This window comes from Camelus bactrianus, chromosome 5 (genome assembly GCF_048773025.1).
Source record: "Camelus bactrianus isolate YW-2024 breed Bactrian camel chromosome 5, ASM4877302v1, whole genome shotgun sequence".
NCBI lineage: Eukaryota > Metazoa > Chordata > Mammalia > Artiodactyla > Camelidae > Camelus > Camelus bactrianus.
In genome coordinates this window covers 101249194-101272298 of record NC_133543.1, presented here as the reverse complement: position 1 = coordinate 101272298, position 23105 = coordinate 101249194, and the positions used below count along the sequence as shown (strand labels likewise).

The 23105-nt window shown below is 49.2% G+C and overlaps 1 protein-coding gene across 11 annotated transcripts in view; it reads right to left on the bottom strand.

The window, feature by feature from the left end:
• AGAP1 (ArfGAP with GTPase domain, ankyrin repeat and PH domain 1) overlaps window positions 1-23105 on the bottom strand; it is a 519827-nt gene that overhangs the window by 70768 nt on the left and 425954 nt on the right. For all 11 annotated transcript variants that reach the window (XM_074364534.1, XM_074364535.1, XM_074364536.1 and 8 more), the window contains one exon: window positions 1018-1172. In XM_074364534.1, the coding sequence (XP_074220635.1) occupies window positions 1018-1172 (155 nt within the window). The remainder of the gene's footprint in view (window positions 1-1017; window positions 1173-23105) is intronic.

Here is a 23105-nt window from a genome sequence, read left to right as displayed (position 1 = left end):
TAAAACATCTTTAAAAAAGAGAGGCAAATTACATTATAATAATAATGACTGTGGTCTGGTTTACCCTGGTTAAAGAGGGTAATAAAATAAGACACTCCATCTTTCTGAAAGGCAGACTCCCTTCTTAATGACAAAGCTGAACATAAATCACTGGCAGGAATTTCTTTAAATGGTTACGAATGAAATTGCAGGTTGGTAGACAATGTCCTTTCTCTTGGCTTCTAGTTGTTCGTAGTTTGATAAGATCAAAGTGCTCTCCAAGACTTTAAAAGTGTCCTAGAGAAAGGGTTAAAAATATCCACGCATGAAAACACTGACTTTGAAGGACTCTCTGATGGGAAGAAGGACATGGGAAAAATGACCTTTGTGTAAGGAACATCACTGGGCAGTAACTCAGAATACGCAGGTTACGGTCTGTTCTTCCTGGCTTAACAGATGCGTAAGAACGAACTCTAGTTGAATAAAGCACATACCAGGCTTTATCAACAGAGTTTAGAAAATGGACACATTATCTTCCCTAAATTTCTCGCACGCTCATATACGTGCATGCGTTTTTCACTGACGTCTGTACAGAGTCAGTTTTCTAACCTGCTATGGATTTGAATTCAGGGCATTTATAAGAATGGAACAGTGCATCTTTTTAAGTGTGTGCACTCTTTTCCTGAGTGTATTCTGCCTAGACCAAAAATCAGTGTGGACACAGAAGCCACAAGGTTCCAAAAGACTCCATCATCTACCATCAAAGGTCAATGCCTTACACTTGGGATCAGTTGAGAGTCAAGATTTAAAACGGGATATTCTGCCATCCAAACGTGGTTGGGCTAGGATCCTGGTATGTGGCACAGAACACACATTGACTCGATGTTTCTTTTATCTTTTCAATTATTTAGCTTTCTGCTCAGAAGGAGTCACGTCTTGCCAAACACACGCCTCACATCCTGCTCCCCCGTCCCCTGGGCACTTCCCTGGGGCCCCGGTTCCCTTTCAGGATCAGTGGCTCTTCATGCCGGGTCTCACCTTGTTCTTGCTGCTCTCGCACGACTGTAAGCTGGCCAGGATCTGGCTCTCGATGGCCTGGACCCACGCGTCTCGCTCCTCATAGGTGGTGGCTTCAAAGTGCCATGTCTGGCCAGTGAGGGACACAATGATAAACTCAAAGTTTTCTTCTTGTTCTGAAACACAGAGTGGTGGGGATGGGATGAAGAGTTTAGCTTTCATGAGACCGCGGCCCTCTGCCAGTCCTCGGGCATGAAAGTGCCTTTGGGTTCAATCGCGCCCGCATGGGGCCGAGGCACACACAGGACCCGCCGCCCGCACGGCGGAGATCTGAATCCGCAGACCTCCAAACACTCCAGATTGGTCCTTAAAGCCAGCATGGCTTAGCCAGGTTTCAATCGGTGCTCAGGGGATGAGGAAAAATGAGCATCAGTGTGTGATGTCAGTGTCTCTGTGTTGGGCACAGAGGAAGCAGCTCAGGGACATAATATTGTAACTCATTGCCAGCCGCTGATATTTACAGTGGGATGAAAATCAAGTGAGTACGGCTAATCCCAGGGTGCCATTTAATTTTCTTATACGCATCTGTGCTCCAAGTCACAGATACACCGTGGCCAAGAGGGACGCCTGAGGATGTCGTCTGTCCTTCTAGGGCAGAAGACTGGGCAGAGTGAGGCAGTCTCCCGCTCCACATCCTCAGTCTGGGAGAGGGAGTGGAATTCAAATCCTGCTACACCACTTGCCGCCTGGATAAATTCTCAACCTATCTGAGGCTCATTTCCTCACCCTTAGAATGTTGGTGGGGAGCCACCTTCTTCACTGCGCTTCCCACTGGCTCAGTGACGTGCACAAAGGGCCTGGGCCACAGGATCCCCCCTCGAGCACTGGCGTTTGTCCTCTGTTCTCATCTGCCGCCCACCGTGGCCACAGAACACGCGGAGGGAGGGGAGGGGCTACCCCGAGAGCACAACCAGTTATAAACAACCACTAAGAAGTCTGGAGCCAGAGTCTTAGGTACCATATCTCTCCTGATCGGTCATTTCCAATCACTGGTTGCTGAACGAGCTGTGTCACGATCCCCTGGTGAGCAACTTAACGCAAATAACCTGCGGCCCACCTAGCTGACCGTTGCTTTAGTTCATTACCTGTCATCCACACATGGCCATCCTGCATGCTCGCGTCTACTGCAGAGACCTCCATCTCCCACACTCTTGGCTCCTCTACCTGCTGTCTCAAGCATCTCTCGCGATCCCTGACCTCTGCAGAGCTCCTTGCTGCCCAGGTTGGCCCTGCCCCTTATTTGGGCTGCTCCCCCAAAACCCTGCCTCACCAGGAGCCCTGTGGCCTCTAAGACAAGGACGCTCCATCAGCTGGTCACTGAAGCAACTGCAACCACCTCCAGCCGTCCTCTCCTTCTCCTCTGCAGTCTCAGAGAAGCAGCAGCTCCCACTGCTGTGGCTGAGAAATGCTCCCACTGACCAGGTGATCCCAGGCGGGTGGGGGCAGGATGCCTGTGTCTGTCTCAACACACCGCCAGGTCTGGGCAACCGCTCCCCTGAACAAACACTGAGCGCCACGGAAACAGGGCCATGCCACCTTTCCGTGAAATCTTTATATACTCTGATAACAACGGTATCGTGTTCAACGTAAAATCAGCACCACTGCCTTTTTAGAATTTAACCTGCCGGTGGGCTGGGTCTCAACCTGCAGAACGTGCTCTGAACAGCACCCAAAGCTGGGTGAGTGCGCCCAGCCTCGCGCTTCTCTGACAAGAGGGTCCACGGCTCCCAGCAGCTTCTCAAAGGTCTGTGGCTCTCCCAGCAGCAGTTAAAAGCGCCTGTGACGAGGGTGCACTGCGGGGCTGTGGGAGAGCGCTGGGGTGCAGAGGCTGAGTGAGGCCCCCACCTCCTCGAAAGGGGCCAGGCTGGGCTTCACATGCAGCAGACCCAGAACAGCTCCGGGAGGGGGCTGAACAAGGTGGCCCACGAAGGGGAGACGAGAGGAGCTGGGCTGAACCCCGAGACACAGAGCCTTTGGAGGAAGTCCCCCGCCTGCCTGCAGGGAATGCGAGCATCCCACACTCTGGTTCCTGAGCTCGGAAGAGCTGGTGGTGTGAGTTTAGAAAGTGAGGGAGTCCCCAGGGACTTTACCCCATCCTCTGGGCTCTTGAGTCAGAGACCACCACCGCCTGCTGTGAAAAAGGGAGGAGGAAGGGTGGATGGGGTCCTGCAGGTCCCTCTGCCCACCCCCAGGAATGCCCTTGGACACTGGAGATTGTCGTTTAAAAAATTAGATCTGACTTTCAAATAGGTTTCCTCATGGCCGACCTATAATTATCTTACAATTATTGGCTGAGACGCTACCTCTGTCGATTTTAAAAGGTTCCCTTCTTGATCCATGGGCTTTTTGTCCTGATTCTATGAACTGCAATCTTTTCTACACTGGTTCTTGTGAGTTGGTGCCCCAAACTCATCTCTTTTATGTAAAACTATCCCAGGGAACAGACAGGGAAGGCAAGTAGGGGCTGCACAAGTCCCGGTCAGGCCAGCAGAGGGACCTGGTGAAATTCACAGGCGGGGCACGCAGCTGCGGATCAGGAGCGCCACGGAACGGGCGCACCCTTCCCTAACCTGGGAAATTCAAACGCACGTTCTAATCTCCCTCCGATCAGGACTTGTTGGGTCTTTTTTTCCCAGTTAAATTTCTGCACAACTGCTCTGCCATAAAGCTTTCCTGTTTAAAATTCTAGCCAGAATCATAAGCTACATTCACTGACCTACAGGGAAAGAACCAACTCGCTTTGCACTGATGTGGTCACGGCGGTTCAGGGCCCCTCCCCACTGCTGGGTACCATGCTGGGTGCGAGGGTTCCAGCAGGCAGGAGACTGTCTCTGTGTGATGGGGACAGGGACACACATACTTCCAGATGATTAAATACAAAGCAACAGACACAACAACGGAGGTCTGTGGCACGGGAACATCTGTATTTTTTGGCCTCATTCCACTGCAGTAGCGGTAACTAGGAATCCTCTGCTGAAATACTCTCAATGCCTCATGCAAAGACCAAACTTTCAAATTAAGTTGCCAAAGTAAAGTCTGGCTTTGCCCTATTAATTATGTAAACAAAATTTACCTACGCATGCAAAAGTGATCACGGGACCACCAGAACTCATTTCTTGCCAATTTCCAGTGGCCTTCTCCCTCCACTTATCTATCCTGTGGCATTTCAATCACCTTAAACATCAGTTCCACCACCGTCTTCTTCTTCCACGTATGCTGGACACACATTTCCTTTTTTCTATGTCACTAAACATTTCTGTCTCTACCTTCAAGAGATTCTCTCTCCCTCAGAGATCCCACAGGTGGAACTTTTTGATTCCACTCCTTTGAGGGCTTCAAGGCCCTGTTGTGTGGCCTTTTCAGAGGAAGCTTGGAGGAAATAAAGCATCTCAAAGATGCTGCACAAACCTCCAATTCTGGGGCCATTCAACTCTGATGCTATGCGAGCAAGGCAAGATGGTTCTCAACCTTTGTAACTTAGAGAGCTTTGAGTAGCTGCCAGGAATCCCATGCTGAGGATTCCAAGGCTGACTCCAGGCGCTTGGAGAAAGGGTGCTGTGATCAATTAGCGATGTCTGTCCCAGGACAAGGAGGGGTGCACGTGGCATGTGTGCCACCTGCTCACCACATTCAACTTTTCTTTCAATCTTTTAAATCACTGCTTCTTTTTCTGCTTCCTGGAGCCTCTCCATGCAGCTGTCGGGGTAAGCATAGACCAGACTTAGTTCACAGTCCTCCCCACTTCCTCTCCACCCACCTTCCCAGGGTCATTTCCTTCCAAAACGTAGTCACTTCCAGTACATGTGGACATTTCTAAAATCTGTATCTCTGACCCCCAAAGCCAATAATTTTGACTGGATTCTCTTCAAATATTTTGTCCTCACACGAAATTAACATGCATAAAATAGATCTGCTATAATCTTCAAATGCTCCTCGTTGGATCTGTTTCTATTAATGGTTCCAATGCTATTTCTAGTCATAAAACTTCAAAGTCTCCCTGATTCCACCCTCTCCCTCTTCCCACTGCCTTCTAACCACTTAGATGTCAGAGTGTTTACAAATATCCCTCCATCTGTACCTTCCTCTCCATTTCCTTCTGTTTTCAGCCCTTGCCTGATTGTTTCTCTGGCTCTGGTTCAGCTCGAACAGGTCCTTCTGAGTTTTCCGTGGAACATACTGAGGCATTCTCTCCTGGCACCAACATATGAGTATGTCTCCATTGGCCTAGGCTTGGCTTCCAGGGCCATGAATGGTGTGACCCAGCCTCTTTTTCCAACCAGATCACCCCACAATACGGCAGACAAGACTGGTGGCAGGACCTTGCCTCCCCAAACATACTTTTTATTGCACTGATGGAATTGCAGTGAGACATGTTCTCCAAGCCCCAAGCCTACCCTTCCTCTCCTGCCCAGATCAAATGCATGAGCTGAGAAGCCACCACTGTGAGTGCTAAGTGCTCAACACCTGCGGAAGTGAAGGCGGCTCTAAGAGGAACAGCAGCAAGGTCATGACAGGGTGGGGGCGAGAAACCTAAGAGCCCCACATCTGCAGTCCCGGGGGGAAGGAGTACAGGGCTCCCAGTTCTGCAGGGCCCTCTGGCTCCTGGCATCTTCTCTGCAGCAAAGCATCCCACAGACAAAGACCAACCATATGTAAACTCACAGGAAACAGGAGAATAGATTTTGTTCAAAGAATTACAGATACAGAATTTAAAACTGGTATGTGTGGAATGTTTGAAGACATTAAAAAAAAAAAAAAAAAGGAATCTCCTAACTAAACTTTCAAGCAAAAGGAGTCTATGAAAACTGACTGGACAGATCTAAAAAAAAAAAAAAAGGAAAAAGTAGTTCTTTTGGAAATACTATATATATATGTATGTATGTATGTATGTATGTATGTATGTATTTTTTTTTTTTATAAAAACAAACCCTCCATGGATGGGTTAAAAGAGGAGCTGGGTGAGAACTACTGGTGGACAACAGATCTGGAGAAACTTGCTAAAACACAGAACAGACAAAAAAGATGGGGAACACTGTAGAAGAGAACTGATGAGGCGTGAAGAGTCAGAAGGTACAACATACACCTAACTGCCAGACAAATAGCAAGACTGGAACAGACTGCGGAACGACATGGAATTCTAGACACAGGAGGCACTACATTTACCACGAGGGATTACAAAAAGGAAGTTTATGACACTGTGGAACACGAAAGACAAAAAGCTCTTAGGAACACGAAGCATGAAAAGACGGACGGCTCTTAGACGAATGTCAGTAAGAGGGATGGCAGACTTCTCAAGATCAACAACCAGAGCTGCAAGATTGAAGAACAGTATGGGCAAAGTCGAGAGAAAACTACGTCAGTCAGGAATAGGGACCCAGGAAACTCTCTTTCAAGAACAAGAGTGGAATAAGGATATTTTCATATAGAAAAATGAAAGAGCTAATTACCAAGAGCCCTTCCCTAAGGAACTACTAAAAGACACACTTCAGAATATTCTAGAAAGGAGGCTTGAACTCAAGGGTTGGTAAGCAAATGAATAGATAAATACGCGGACACACCTAAACAAAAGTTATATCAAATATTCTGGTCATGATCATGTCTAATTTGGGGAAGGTACAAAATACTGGAGAGATGACAGTGGAGGGGAGGACACTGGAGTTAAAGTGCCCCAGGACTTTGTACTGATCTGCAGGGGAGGTAAGAACTAACTTCAGACTTTGGTAAATTAGGTACACATGAAGCTATAAGGTCAACCTCCACAAGAAAAGAAGTAGAAGGTATAACTCCCTAAGAAAGAAGGAGGAAGAAAATTTATTAATAAATGTGATTAAAATCTTTTATCAAACTAGGAATTGAAGGGAACCCTCTTTCCATGGACAATACGTATCTATCCAAACCCACAGAAGGATTATTCTTAAGGATGAAATGTTAGAAGCAATCATTTCACATCACTTGAAGGGCCCTCAAGGCCAAGATGGTCCTGGTACCAGCCCTGCTGGCCAGTGCAGTGAGATGAAAAGGAACAGATACAGAGATTGTAAAGATAAAAGACACCAAACTGCCAAACACTGACTACATGACTGTTTTGACAGGGAACCCCACGGAATGTGTAAGTGATGAGAAATACTAATAACAGCTACCAATGGGCAAGATATAAGACCAATACACTGAAACAAGCATTGCATTTCTGTATATGAGAATCTAAGAGAAATCACATTCAAATATGCGTTTACAAATTCATTTCTCTCCGTCTGATGTAGGAAAGGAGAGGTATAGAGAACTGTGAAGAAGCCAAAATAATTTCCTAAAAGTCATAACACAGAGGATCACTCAGAGCCTGAGTCACTGATCACAGGTGGGGAAGTGGAGATACTACACTGTGTTGGAAGTGATGGATTAACCCAAGAGAGTGAGTGGAGAGGATTCATGCTTCGTGTCTGGAAGACGAAACCCTGGCTGGTCTGCTCACGATAATGAAACACCAGTAAGGCTCAGAAGAGCAAAGAGCAGATGGATGCAGGACATCCTGTGCCCCCGGCCTGGTGGACAGCAGCTGATGAGAAAAGGCTGGGATGGAAAGGTGGGCCCGGTGAATGGGTCTGAATGGCTGGGAGGCACAGTCATGTTTCACAGCCCAATTAGGAACCGACTGTGCAAATGCCCCAAGCTCGACTCATCTGGGATAGTTTCCTTTTTAGAGGGGGAGTCCGGTGGGGTGACTGTCAAGCTGGAAACCCACATAATTACACAAAAAACAAACACGTGAATCGGAATCCCAGCCCTAACACTTCGGTGACAAAGTGAGCGGCAGCCATAACCTGTGACGGCCGTGGCGACCTGTGCACCTGCTGTCTATTTCTAAGGAGCATGAAACGTGCACTCAGGCCCCCTTGGCCATGGGCGGGTATGAGCGTTGGGACTTGCAGTCAAAGCTCTTCGCTCTGAGCAATAACTATGCAGTGAATCGCTGGCCAAGAGTTCTTTCGGGAATTTTTGTTTTAACTGAACAGCTCAACTAGCCCCAGACAGGCAAAGATGACCCCTCCAGGCTTGTCCACGCAGGGTCCAGCAACGGCTCCCAAATAAAGGGGCCTTTGATGGTCCCTTTGATGCTGGGCTGGCCTCTCCCAGATGGACACTAGTGGACTTCTTGCTGAACTGTGAATGCGAACATCTGGTCTACCTCAGGAACGGGTCCAGCTGACAATTGAGAAGACAGGGAGGCAGAGGGATGGAACCCCCATGCCACCTCAGTGCAGACACAGCCCCACAGCAGGGCTACTCTTAGCCTCCTTTTGGATTTCAGGCCCTGGCAAAGACGTCTTTGTCAGGAGCGGGTCAGCTAGGATAACTCACTGCCTGAGTCAGGGAGTCAAGTCTGAGCGTAGAGTTTAGCTGCAGTCAGTTCACGCCACCAACACCGATGGATCCAGCTTATGCTCAAGGCTTCCTGCTTCCCAGGATACTGTCTTTATGGGTCTTTTTTTTTTTTTTTTTTTTGAGGGAGAGTAATACACAACACTTACAGTTAGTTTCAGAACTGAATTATATCTGCCTGATGACTTTGCCTCCCAAAGTTAAAAAAAAAAAAAAGAATAAGGCTTATGGGGCAGTTGCATTTTTAATCACGTTACATATGCCTTCCATGAAGGAGTCCTTATTTCTTTGTACTGAATCTACTGCATGGAATAATAAATATTAAAAACAAAACCACTGGGCTCCAATTCTGTGTCAGGAAACATGCTAGGATTTCATAGGCACTGTCTAATTTAATCATTTCCGACTCTTGAAGTGGCTAGCAATGCTGTTTTTTCAAAACAAACAAAGAGTTACAAAAAAAAAAAAAAGCGCTTTCTTAGGGTGTCCAGTGGGAACTGGAAGGGCCTCCTCCCCACTTCCCAGGGACTTTTTCTCATTTTCCATTACTCCTGTCAGAAGAGCAAGCCGGTTAGGGCTTTTAAAGGTAATTTTCCCAGGAATCCCGAAACAGCTTGTGGCTAGTGTCACATTGCTTTTTAACTGGTCGTGTCTGGAGAATGCCGGGGAACTTGGTGCCGCGGGTGTGGCAGTTGGAAACTGGGGACACTCCAGCTGCCATCCTCCTGTGTGCTCGGCTCTGTGGCCAGTGACTGCTCAGCACAGGAGAAGGGACAGTCCCATCTACACCAGAACAATCAGCAAGGGATGCTCTTTGCTGCTCTGATCTGTCTCAGTGTAGGGCACGTCGCCCAAGTATCCTTCTCCAGGTTTTCCTGAGGTGAGGTCACAGAGCCCCATCCCTCTTATCTGGGACCTGGCAAGACACAGCCCGGAGGTACAGGTGTCTGTGCCCCCTCCATGGGAAGGGACACCTCTGCTACCTATGGACAGGTGAGAAAGCAGAGGAAAGCACGGACGGGAAGGGCCTGAAACCCGCCAGGCTCCTGGGTGCTCGCACCCCTGCAGCCCACTCCAGCCGCCTGTCCTACCGTTGTCTGCATAAGCCAATATATTCCCCACCCCGCCACCCCGCCTAAATCCCTTCACATTTCTGTCACTTGCAAACCCAGTCCTGACTAATCCAGCGGAGCAGAGCCCCACCCCGATGGGGCCGCCGACCTGCCACCTGCTTACCTGCTCAGGTTAACACCTGGTACATCTCTAGATTGGAGCCTGGTTTATCTTCCTGTATCACTGCACTGACTACACCACTCATTAAGCAAACAGTAGATGTGGGGGCCCCAATATCACCTCCTCTTCTGTGAGGACAGAACATTAACATGTTCCTCCTCACGCACAGACAAGAATTTCTGCCAGAGGAGACAGCCTTGCTCGACCCACCAAGGGGCCAGAAGGATTCCGTCACATCACGAAGTGACACTCTGACAATATTTTAGTATCAGCAACGAGATAAAAAATGATAAAAACAATGATCAGCAGTGTGAGGGCCATCAGTCAGAAAGACAGACCGCACATCACTCTCCAGTGTCACCCTCATTCACAACGTGAAGAACGAGAGCTCGGCGGGGGGTGGGGGGTGAGGTGGGCACGGATGGCAACTGTGTTTCAAGTGGTCTCATTTCACTAACGCAAACCGATTCTTAGTGACACTTGCAGCGGCTTGTATCTAATTCATTCTGTAAAAACAGGAATTCAGGTTGTAGAAATTCCTGACACCTACGCTACAGGGTGTTTCTTGGTTTTAGACATACAGGTGATCATCGCAATTCAAGCATCGACCCCCCCCCCGGCCCCCAATCATGAAAAACCAAAGCCTGCCACCCCTCAGAGCCCGAAAGAAAGAGTTGTCTCGCGGCGCGACAGTCTGGGGCTTGGCTGTTTAATAAAGTTCTGTGATTGGGCTCGCAGGGATTTAAACAGTTTGCCGTGTTTAACGGTTAGCTGTGGAAAGGTCCACTATAATAGTATTTTAGCACCATGAACCTGTCGAAATCAACCTGCCCAATTATTCCAAACGACATTAATAACACCGGATATTACACTAATTGCGTCCAGTTTCTATGCAGACGAGGCCCCGTGGGGCTAATTTCGCCTCCTCAGGGGCAAGCAACTCAGTCATCAGACTGATTTCACAAGGAATCCCTCCTCATTACACAAGTCCGGGCTGTCAAACTTTTTTTTTTTTTAAAGGTTAATGGGCCAATCAGTCATCAATTATTTTTGCGGAATCCTAGCAGACAAAGGGTTAAAGGGCTAGCTAAATGCAGCTGCAAATGTTCTACGTTTAGAAGTTGTTTTCAACAGGAGACATCTGACAAGGACGCATTTTAGGGGACAGGGTGGAAGGGGAGGAAGACACACAGAGGCATACGTCCAGCTCGGGCGGGCAGCAAGAGGTATGGAGTGAGAACAATCGCTCTGTGCTTCTGCAAAGGCCACGAGGATCCAGACCCTTGTGCTGACCCGACGCACAACAACTCAGAAATGCCTGCCAGATGCAGGCGGAATGTGTACAGCGATGCCGTGTAGGTCTGTTTCTCTCCTGATCGTCTAAGAACTCGATGTCTCTGCAGAGGTCGCTCACTCCATGTTCTTTGTGGGTGGGATGAGGAATCCAAGCCCACGTTCCGGGGCTCCCCAACAGACCTGGAACCCAGACATCTGATGCTTGTTCCTGTCCACGAGGCTAAGCGTCCTTCCTGGCACAGTTAATGACCAACACACGATGGAAACATGTTACTAAGTGGTGTGGAGGTGACAGTGTCCAGTGTGGAGGGGTCATCTGTCCATTTGCAGAGGCGGCCAAAGAGTCCAGGGTCCACCAAGCCCAGAGTCTTCTAGGTGATCAGCATCTGAAAATGATCTGGCAATAAGACAGCCAGGGCTCGCGGGGAACAGCCGTCCTCTCCCCTTGTGACTTCGATTGTTGCAGAACTGGGACTTTGGTCTTAGGGAACGCCACCATACCCTGACGGGTATGTTAACAGCAACGCAAGCTATTGGTCAGGTAGCTTCTTCTCAGTAACAATTGAGGATTCGCAATGCCTTTCTTCCTGTTTCTGCCTGAATCTCTGCGTGGTCTTTTCTCGATGTCCTTCTGGTCTTGGGAGGCCCTCGCTCCCGGAATGCACTCCCCTCTCCTGTCCTTCCCACTCTGACATCTACTAACCGGGAGCCGGGGAGCCCCCATGTCCCCCTTCTGATCTCAGCAATTTGGTCAAAGGGGACACCAAGCGGACGGGGACGACAAAGGCATGTTGCCCCTCCCTCTCTTTTGTCAGGACAGACCGTCATAACTGACCACAAGGAACCCGAGGAAGCCTCAGAACCTCTCCTAGTCCAGTTCTCCAGGCAGACACTGTCCACGTATCAAAGCTGGAAGCTGAGATGAAATGTGTCTGCTGACCTGCCGCTCTCGGGGTCCAGCACCTTCTACACTCTCTGAGATGACGCCAGCTGGGTCAAACACAGCCCCAGGCTTTTATGCTAATTTTAAGACCTAAACATTTTGTAAAATACTTCAATATTTCTGCTTTCCAAGCACATATTAAATAGGCATGTGGTTTAGATATTCTGCCCAATTATGATGAAAATGACACGTTTAAGGTTTCAGCCCAAACCCACCATAATATAGAAAGCCCGTTTTTATTCATTTTTCATTTTTGTAAGAAAAGATAATGTGAAGGAGAGCCTAAAGAATACGGTCCAGGGTTGGGCAGAACCAAGACCTGTGGCAAAAAAGAAAACATTAAAAACATGCCTTCCTCCCACTTGAGAAGTTGTTCATTACAAACAAAGAAAAAAAATCCATTATTTTTGGTCATTATAGACACACTCGGGTTGTCAGGTAAATATTTTTGCAAGCTCTCAATTTGGTAAATATCTTTGTTTAGCCCAGAGTCCAACAGAGGTGTTGTACTGTGGCTTAATTTAGGACAAGAACAGAATTAATTCTCTAAAGAAGTGAGTCCCCAGAGGGAGGTCACAGAGTTGGGACTGTTTACTGCTAAACGTTATCATGGGAAGATGCTCATGAAACACAAAGGAGGTTTTTATTTTCTAAACACATTAGACAGAGCTGGGAGGGCAGTCTGAGAGCCGGGCACCACAGACGTCTGTTCCATTAGCTGTAGCTTCCAGAACCACAGGGTGCCAGGTGCTCTCTTAAACTAAGGAGTCCAAACCTGCGGTTCTCGGCGGGGGAGGGGAAGGAGAGGGGGAAGGATTAGGAGTTTGGGATGAACAGATACACATGACTATGTATAAAACAAATAAACAACAAAAACCTACAGCATAGCACAGGGATATATTCAGTTTCTTCTAATAACCTATAATGGAAAAGAGTCTGAAAAAAAATCTGTACGTATAACTGAATTGCTTTGTTATACACCTGAAACTAACCTTGCACATAGACTACACTTCCATTAAAAAATAAGAATTAAAAGAAAAAAAAATTAAGAAGTCTAAAATAAAGCTCCTGAAAAATAAATGATCAAATCCAAAACCAAAAACATCTCAGGAGGTAGAATATGTCTTAACACGTTTCCTGGTACTTGTTCAGGCCTAGGGACCCCGGGAAAACTCAAGGCCCAAGCTTTTGGTCTAGAAAGAGAAAAAAATACTAGAGGCAGCCCTTGTAATTCACCCAGTTCTAAGCAGCGCTCTGTATGTTTACCATCTGTTACGCAATCTAACGTTTGTCACTTTTCAGAGGGTCCCCTGCTCTCCTCATCACAGAGACATGGGGCTCTGCGGTGCTGGGTGGGCCCAGGGCCGTTCCTCTGCTCTGAGCCCAGGGTGGGAACAGGGAGACGCGGGCAGGCAGGCTCCACGCCCTTCCAGGCCCTTCCGCACTTCCCGCCACCCCTGCAGTCCTCCTCCGGCTGCAGCTCAGGGCGTGGGTGACTGTCAGTATTGTCATTCTTTGAAAAGTCGAGGGAATACTAGCGGTCTTGCTTCTCTCCCCAAAAAGTCAATCCTGGAGTTAGTTCCCAGAAGAGGGTTTCCTAAATCAGAACTCATGTGCGTGCGTCCTTCACCGGTGCGGTTCCTCATCGACCAATGCTTGCTTTGGCTGACGGTGCCTGTCAGACACGTTCCATGGGCCGAAAAGTGGGTTTTCCTCAGTGTGTTCTTGGAGGTGGTTTTCTATTAAATAGGCCTTTATGGCAGTTTCACAGAGACCAAAGTGGTCACCCTCGCTGTGCTCCAGGCTCCGTGGTAAAGGCTTCACCTGCTTCTCTTAATTTCTTCTTCAGTTGTCCGTCCAGGTAGGTTTTATGGTCTCCGTTTTGGAGAAAGAAAACCAAGCAGGGGAGGAGAGATGCAGCGATCCCAGGAGTTCATGCAGCTGAGCAGTGGCAGAGCTGGGGTCAGACGCAGGCACATCTGACTCAAACGCCAAACTTCCACATCCGACGGCTCTTCAGATGATGGCAGTAAATGGAACTGAAGGGGTAGTTTAAAAAGCCTAGGAGAAGAAAGTCTGATGTTTAAATCCCTCTTACACGGGCAGGGGCAGCATCTCCTGTCGAGCCTCTGCTCCTCGCTACGTACTTGATGCTCACGCACCCCAATTCCCTTGGACTGACAGACTTGGTGGCGCTCTGGAAGCAGGGGTGGTGGCAAGTGTGGGCTCGTGTCACCTGCCTCTAAGAGAGATTACCTCACCGTCACCACAACCTGTGCAGGTGGCATCTTCTCCCCAGCTTACAGGTGGGGAAATCGAGGTACTGAGAGGGCACAGGAATGACCCAAGGTTCGAGCTAAGACATGGGGCTGTGGGCACTAGGCCAGGACCAGAGTCAGGGTGTGAAGCCACGGAGCTCAGCGCCTCTCACGAACGCCTCTGTTTCAGAACTGGAGTTGTCTGCACGTGTGTGGAAGACTTCGGGTGAAGGGCCTTGCCGAGCGTGGAAGGAGGCCTCAGACGGCGGCCTGCACAGGCCCGGCAGGCACACAGGGCTTGGGGAGGCTGCCGGGGCGCCTGGGGCGGGCCAGGCATTCAGATACCACAGCAAGTCCTTCAGAAGGGCGGCACGGCCCGTCAGTCACAGAGGCCCAGGCCTCCTCCTCCACCGCGGTGACAGCCGTCGGCTGAGCTCACGGTCCCGACCGGGGCATCCTCATCCTGCCCCCGTTCATCACTGAGCCTGCGTCCGGGCTCCGGGCTGCGCCTCGGACCCAAGCGCCCGGCCCAGTCTCTGTCTTTCTCCGGGCTCCTGACAGCCCTTTTCTGGGCCTTGGCTTCTCCTTTTGTCAAAGGTGAAGGGTATGACCTCCTTTAGGGGTTGCTGGGAGACACAGGGCAGGATGGCAGGAAACCCCTCAGCCTGCAGCCTGCGTGGCTCCTGGGCCCCTAAATCCCAGGTAGCCTCGCCCTCCACGAAACCCACTGGTACCAGGGCTTGTGGAACTTACCCTCCCTCACTCTGCATCAGGATCTTTTTTTTTTTTTAATGCTCCAATATTATTATTTTTTTAAATTGAAGTATAGTTGATTTACAACACTGTGTTAGTCTCTGGTGGACAGCATAGTGATTCAGTTACACATGTATATTCCTTTTCATACTCTTCTTCATTGTAGGTTATTACAAGCCACTGACTACAGTTCCCGGTGCTCTGCAGTGGAACCTGCTGTCGATTGATCTCGTACACAGAACAGCAGTGTGTACATGTTAACCCCAAACTCCTAATTTATCCCCCCCACTCTCTCTTCCCTTTGGTAACCGTGAGTTTGTCTTCTATGTCTATGAGTTTGTTCCTGCTTTGTAAATAAGTTCATTTGTGTCACTTTTTTAGATTCCACATGTAAGTGTGCATCAGGGTCTTTGTCTGAGCCCCTGGACGGACTGCCAGCCCTTCTACCTGCCCGGGTCCTGGGCCCCAGCACCGGGCCCCAGCATCGTGGCAGGAACTGGAGACCCCGGCAGGCTCTCAGGCACCAGCGTGGGAACGAGCACCTGAAATTTAACTTGACGTGGACCAGGTGGACATCTCAGAGCTGAGCGTGGATGCCGGGTGGTGGGGAGGTCGGTCACCGGGTTAGGCCGGCCACCCAAAAGGCCTGCTCGCTCGCGTTTGCTCGTACAAAAGGGATGGTTCGGGGGACAAAGGGGGAACGAGGCCTGACCCGAGCCTGAGGGGCAGACAGTGCCCACCACATGCGTTCTCCAAAGGGAGGCTTATGTTTCTCCACGGTGGGGCCCGGTTGGAACCACGGTGCTGGCACCTCTGAGTCCATGACTTCATCCACTTGGCCCCCTGCTCTGTGCAGGGGAACCCCAAGCGGGTTTCACAGGCCTGTCTCTGGGGCAAGTTTCAGATCCACAGAAGCAGGCTCTCTGGGCAGGTCTGGGTCAGGACTTCGGGCTTTACTGAACCGGCGAGGCCTTGGGTGTGAGCGTCACCGACAGCGTGACGAGACGATGGGGATGGACCCGACACCCAGGACACGCCCCTCCTTCCCCAAGACATCTCTTCTTTACTCGTTTACGTTCCATCCCGTGCCTTCTTCTCCATGAGCAAGGAGAGCTGAAGCCCTCCGGAAGAGTCCACTGTTGGCCCGACTCACAGTGGGCGATGGTCCAGCCTGTCTCCAGGGGCTCAGGATTCTGTGTGATCCCGCGTGGGTCACGCTGCTCACAGGCCATCCCATGGGCCTCCCTCCACGCTTCCTTCCACCCAACGTCCGCTTCTGCTCAGTCCTCTGTTCTTAGAAAGACATGTCCCATGGAGTCCAACATCCCCAAGTCCAGTCCCGTCCGCCTGACGGGAGACAGGCGTCCCCCTGGGTCAGGAGGCAGCTACGAACTGGAGAATCACATCATAAACCTTCCATCCCGCTCCACAGGCTTCCGAGATGGAAAAACTAAAGTTGCGTTCTTGTTGAGGGAACTTACATTTCACCGACCCTGGGAAAGAGGTGAATCTTAATAAAGTAACAGAGATTTCAACATTCAGGCAACAGAGCATAGGCTAGTGGCTGGTGTGCGCAGACGCCTGGTTTCAGGGGTAATCAGCCCCAGTGGGCGGAAAAAACACGGAAGGGACACATCTTTGTTTGTTTTCTAATCCTGTGCATGTGTTTCCCTAATTAGTTCTGTTCAATCTGTTTTTATCCCCTCCTGACAGCCATCCTGGAACCCTTTCCGTGAGGACACAGGAGCAGGCCCTGGAGTTGAGAGATCAGGGCACCTGTCCCGTCTCCAGAAGATGCCAGCTCTTCGTCCTGCAGAAAAATCTCTTGACTTACCTAAACGCCAATTTCCCGTCTGTAACATAGTACCCACCTGGCAGTGTAGTGTGAACATTCAATGAGATAATGCCGTCCAGGGGCCGGAACAGTGAACGTAAGAGAAAAGGGCTTTGGAGTGAGACCCTCGGGTGCAATTCTTGGTCCCACCTGTGCTTCAGCAGCCTGAGCCCCGGGGTGGGTCCCATAATGTCTGGGCCGCACCCTCGAGGTCTGCACGGGGCATGTGGACAAGCTCCTCAGGCAGCACCCGGCTCATAGCGGGCACCCTCCCCTCCTTCTTCCCAAACCTCAAGTTCTAACTCCCTCTACGGGCAACTGTGGTGTCTTGGTGTTCTGTGGGTACCTCTGAACTAACTATTCAAGTGGAGCACTTTAAAAAATACTCCATTTGGGGATGGGTACCTTTAGCACTCAAAGTCTCAGGACACAACAAACGTGAGAACGTTCAGAATAAGAATTTTCCTAAAGGATCATTTCATAGACAAAGAATATGTGATGACATCATATATCAAAAGACTGGAAACCAAAAAGGCATTTTGATTGTTTATATTCTAGAATTATGTGAATTCAGAACTACATTACTAAGAGCCGTATGACATGAGACTGGGCACGTACAGATGTTAATCTGAAAAGAAAGCCAAAGTAAATGAAGAACGATCATGCCACTTAATTGAAGATTCACAGACGTAACTGAATACTGAACAGAAATTTACGAAACGTGAGGGAGAACTGGCTTTGCAGTCATTATTTACTCCAGTATCCTCGGGACTGCCTTTGGTAGCTGTTGGCAATTGACTGAGGGACCCTGAGCCAGCAGCACTGCCCGTATTCACACACTGCAGGGAGCAGAGAGCATCACCGCCCCTCCCCGCGCAGGAGCGCCGGGCAGGCCGGACGCCGCGGGTTACCTGCGTGGTCCAGGCTGAGAAGCTTCCACTTCTGCAAACCGTCACACCTGTCGTGAGCTGGAGCCCGCCAGTGTCTCCAGGAAGACCCCACGAGCAAGTCTCAGGGAGGCCATCGGCCTGCCTCCTACAGCTCCCCAGGTTTGTACACAACCACATGTAACACCAGACCTCACAGATATTTCTCACAGGCCAGAAGTCAATAAACAAATCTGTTGTGACGAACGCACACACATACAAAAGAGAAACGCATGTGATCAGGACACAAGGAAGAGAAATGGTATGCACCCCAAGTTACAAAACTAACAGGAAAAGACAGTGAACGAGTGCATTTAATACCCTTTAAAACACAGCAAAAATGACGCTGTTTCTAAAATTCTATTATTCTTCTCTCTCACTTTGTCTCTCTTGAAAGAAGACACCAAGGGGGTGGCACTCCATTGGTACCTTCACAGACGACAGTTTCCCCTTGAGGAATGAAAAAGAATTATGATTAAAAAATAGGTCTTTAACAAGCCATTGTGCAAATGTAGTTTTGTTTTCCAGATTCATTTTTTTCCCTCCCGGCTGAGAGCAGGGCATTCGGTGGCGAGACAGGAGTCATTGTGAAAGGAAGGAAAAAAGGATGGCGATATAAATCAGCAAAGGTTAATGACCGGGATGTGAAGAGAGGGGCTTGTTTACAGAAATAGCGTGCAATTTAAAATTTACACGAGATTTAATGCCACAGCTTGGCAATCGCTGAAATCAACAGCCCAGAAAACAGTGACATTAAGAAAAATATTACAGTTATAATCATCCCCAAATAAGTCAATTAGTGCTAGGGCACGAGCTTGCGATTACTTGACCCATTTGGCTTGCACTTAAGTGAAAAAAAATGTCCCCCCTATTATACCGAGATCGCTGGATTGTGACCTGTTTTGCATCGTACGTTTCGTACGCCAGCCTCCCTCACAAGGGCTGGGGCCGATGGGGCTGTGTTTCCTCTGCCTGGCATCAAAATAATTCTGACCCTTGACATTTGTAATCATAAAAAAAAGGGCAATTTATAATTGTATTGTTCAAATGAAGGCGGGGGGAAATTCAATCTGCTATTATACAAAAGCAATGACGGCTGTCTTCAGTGAAAAAACCAACGCAAGTCAATTTGTGAACTTTGGCACCAGACGACCTTTAGAAACACAACAATATACTGAATTTACAAGCAATAGCAGCCCATGCAAATGACCCGGGCCTGGCTGCCTCTGGATTAGAGCTGCAGAGAGCATTATGGAGAATGTTTCCACAAAACAAATTAAGACTGTTACTTAAATGTCACGGCACACTATTGTATTTGGCTACAGATCATTACACCTGATACTAACACTTTTAAAAACTGTAATAACTTGGGAAATATTACATTGAGTGCCCACATGTATAAAGGAAAAGAAAAAAAAAAGAGGAGAAAATAGGTTTCCGAAGTAATTTAAACATCACTACTCTACGACTGGAAGGGAAAGGTCAAAATGTAAGTAAGCTGAAAGGGACATGAATGGGAAAATAAAACACACAAACAAAAAGATGGAAAGACCACAGGAATGACTCTGCAAACACAATAAGGGTGCATGCAGCTTTGGGCGAGTCGCATCTCCATTTCTGCATCGGGAAGGAAGGAAGGCAGGGAGGCAGGGAGGCTGGAAGGACGGGCGTGGGGACAGGGGGCGGGGAGGGGCGGGGACGGCGTTACCTTCGGTGTTGGTACTGCTGCTGCTGTAAATATTTCGCAGGCTACCAACACGGTTTAGTTTCCATGCTTTGCGCTTGGCTGCATCCCGAGAGCAGAAAGGGGAGAGGGGGAAAAGAGAGAAAACAAAAAGGAAAAGAAACAAATGAAAAGGGGAGAAAAGAAATGTCAAAGTAGCGCGTGACGTCACCTGGAGGAGGGCAGTCCCCAGGAGGCGGGTGGGCACCGGCCAGAGAGCGGAGGGCCTCAGCAAGGGCAGAGCAAGGCCAGCCAGCATCCTCCACTTTGCACGAACCCGACACACGACCAGGCAAGGAAGCCCACGCACCCCTCTCGCCCTGCTGGGTTCTGCACGTGGCTACTGAGAACACTGCAAAGCTGGCCTTTTCCTTGGAGGCTGGTGGCATCTTCTGAAGGAGCTATGATGCCAGCAGCCATAAGCCCTTTGATTTGGCAGAATACTGGGAGCATGTCAAATCAAAGGGGACTCTGGTGATTAGCAGCTCCTGTGTATGCCGCGTTGATAGGTCTCTAAATCCCAGAGCTGTATTTTCTCCCCAGACTCATTTTGATCAGGACAGCAACCCACACCAGCAAAACTCTACCACCGTCTTGCTGTGGTTGGAGGGCGGAGTCCATTCTCCTTCCTACCGGGAGGATGCTGGAGGCTCTGAATGGAGCTTCAGGGAACCCCAACAGCACATGCCTCCTTAAGTTCTCAGCTCACTGAAGAAAGCATCCGAGAAAAAGAGACAAACATCAAGTTACCCCCAGAGCAACCCTGGCATCAGGAGTGAAACGCGGGCACTCCCACTGCTCCTGCAGCGCGAAGAGACTAACTGGGCAAGATGCCCCTCCCCGCCTCCCTGGACGCTCTTCTCTGCGGACACATCCTCACCTCATGGGCCCCACCGCCCTCCCAACCATCGACTCAGGAGGGCAGACACCTGTGGCAAAGAGGGCAACTTCAGAGGAGACATATTATAAAGAGTATCGGCTGAAATAAAATCACACAACGTGAGAGCACAGGGTGGTTCTTGAGGATCAAATCTTCAGGCAAATGCGGCTGAAGGTGCAGGCGCAGATCCAAGGGCTGGACAGACAGCCACACGGGTGCATGTCAGCGTGGTCGGGGATGGCCACGGTCAGCCACGTTCCTGAGGAAGGGACCATGTCCCTCCTGACTTCCACAGCAAGGAAGTGAAACCCGTCAAACGCTGCATGAGGCTTTTGTTGTCTAGCCCCTTGTTCCATGCAGGGAGGACATGCCGGCCTGGGGAGGCAGGTGTGCACATTTTCGCAGGTGTATCTGAAGCTCACTGCGGGGGGCCAGGCTGACCCACTGGCTCAGACTGACCAAAAAGCAAGGCACGCGCTGGCCAGCGGCCAGCTCTCTCCCCCAGGGCTCAGGAAGTGTGGCCTGCCATAGCATTAGAGCCCGCAGACGCAGCCTCAAATAGTACGGTGGGGGCTCCGGGTGTGCCGAGGTCTGGGGGCCCCAGAATGACCGGGGTGAGGACCGGGTCTTCCCGAGGAGTTCTGCTGCTGAAGTGACTCTCCAGCACTTCTGTGCACACTGGGTTTCTCTGGCGTGACATCACCAGATACACGTGAGAAACAGGGGCAACGATGGGGACAAATGCAATTCCCCAACACAGTACTGTACAACCCGGTCCTGGGAATCTTATGTTAAGGGGAGTAAAAACTAGCTGTAATTTATGTGTCCCCCGATTTAGAATGAGAAAGAGCTAAGCTGTAACTAAAGAACTAGGAGTTACCTTGTAGCCTGAAAACCCAAGTAAATGAGTAGAGATGTCATCTCTAACCCGGTAAGATCGGAGACCGACGTCCCCTACAGTACATGGGTCTGAATTTAATTTTCCGTGGGAGAAGTTTCCCTTATCTCTGTATCCTCAAGGTACCTTATCTCTAAGGTATCCATCCAGGTAACACCACACCTGGCAAAGAGAGCTTCAGGTACCCATCAGTACAGACGACCAAGGTCACAGTTTTCAAGTGTTTACTTCGAAAATGCAAGTGGATGTTTACCAGGCTCCTCACGCATAACGGATACCTTCATAGCATTAAGCGTGTGCTCAATTATTTCAACTGTCCGAGCTCGGGCATCTTGGCCCTGTTTCACGAGTTCCAGAAAGTCTAGCCATAGAGGCTGCACTCCTCGGTGGGAAAAACTTACCTCTTTCTAAAGCATTTACATATAAATAGGCAGAATCTGTGCTGGGCACCTCTCCGCAAGGGAGGGGAGCTCTGGTGCAGAAACCTCTTTCTGCGTGCTCTCCGCCTTGCATATTTCATGCCCCAGTCTCCCATTACCGTACGGATATATAAGCAGGAAGTGAACTTGCAGCCTGGTTTTCTATTAACCTATTGATGAAATAATCAATTTTAATGTGTAAAAATGTCAGGCCTTTTTCTTCCTCTTAAACAAATGGACTTTTTCTGGCTGATACCAAGGTCCTGAGACGTGCATTTGTCTCCTGGGGCATTGATTGCTCTAAGTCCACTTGTTGAGAGGCTTCTCAGTGAGAAAATACAATCATATTATCATCTATAAAATCTCAGGTCCTGGGCGATGCTGCTGCCTGGGTTCACCTCTGAAGGAAATGAAGACACTGCACCTAATGGAGCCAGAAGCACCCTAGCCCGGTGCCTCTGGCTGGATGCCCAGCTCCCTCCCACCATCACACACCGTGGCCACTGCGCTGACCTCAGGCCTTTGGAATAGATGGTGGTTCTCGAGGACTTCACGTGGGCTAGCTCAAACAACTACATTTTCTGGGTAATCTATTTTAATTTAAGAATTTAGGTTTTTTTTTTTAAGTTTCAGGAATATAATCTCCCCCTTTTAAACAAAGGCTAACTTATTTTGGTTTGGTCCCTAATGTTATTTCTCATAAACTATTATTTTTCTTATTATTTTTAATGGAGGTACTGGGAATTGAACCCAGGATCTCATGCATGCTAAGGATGCACTCTACCACTGAGCTATACCCTCTCCCCCAAACTATTATTTTAATAAGTATTTCGTCCATTATTGAACAAAAAGTGGGAGCAGAGTGTGAGCACGCCCTCAGTGTTTCCCGTCCTGCTCTCTGCTGACTGGATAAACAACAGTCTCTTCCGTAAGCAGGTGTCCACGGTGTCTTCTGTGACTCTTTAAATGGTATAATGTCTCTGTACCGTCTCTAGTGTTTGAAAACACACAGGCACATCTCAACCAACACGAAACCCCACAACGTATAATTCCTGATCTAGTGCAAGCTGTCAGCCCGAACGCAGACGGTCAGATGGACCACTCCTCACTTCAGCCTGCAAATTCAATGGAACCTTCTAAATTCCAGGCCAGGTCGGCAGAAACATCAGTGGGGCCCCGGGAAAGGAAGCCTTTAGCAGGACAGCATAGTGTTCTCCATGTAACGGCACCAAAATGTGAACCGTGAGCTCAGGTTGAACACCAGACTGCCGCATGGCTATCACAGCACAGCTGGTACGCGGGACACGGAACTGATGGTGGAGAATTAAAAATAGAGGAGGAGGTGAAGCTCATCATTATGCTGGTTGGAATATATTTTCTAAGGATTAAAAGAGTTAAAATTTTGAAAAAGGCAGGTTAGGACAGTACAGAGACCCAGGCCCCCAAATTATAAGAAAAGAGAAAGATTTACTGCCCTATAATAACAACGGCACTGTCACTTCCCCTTCA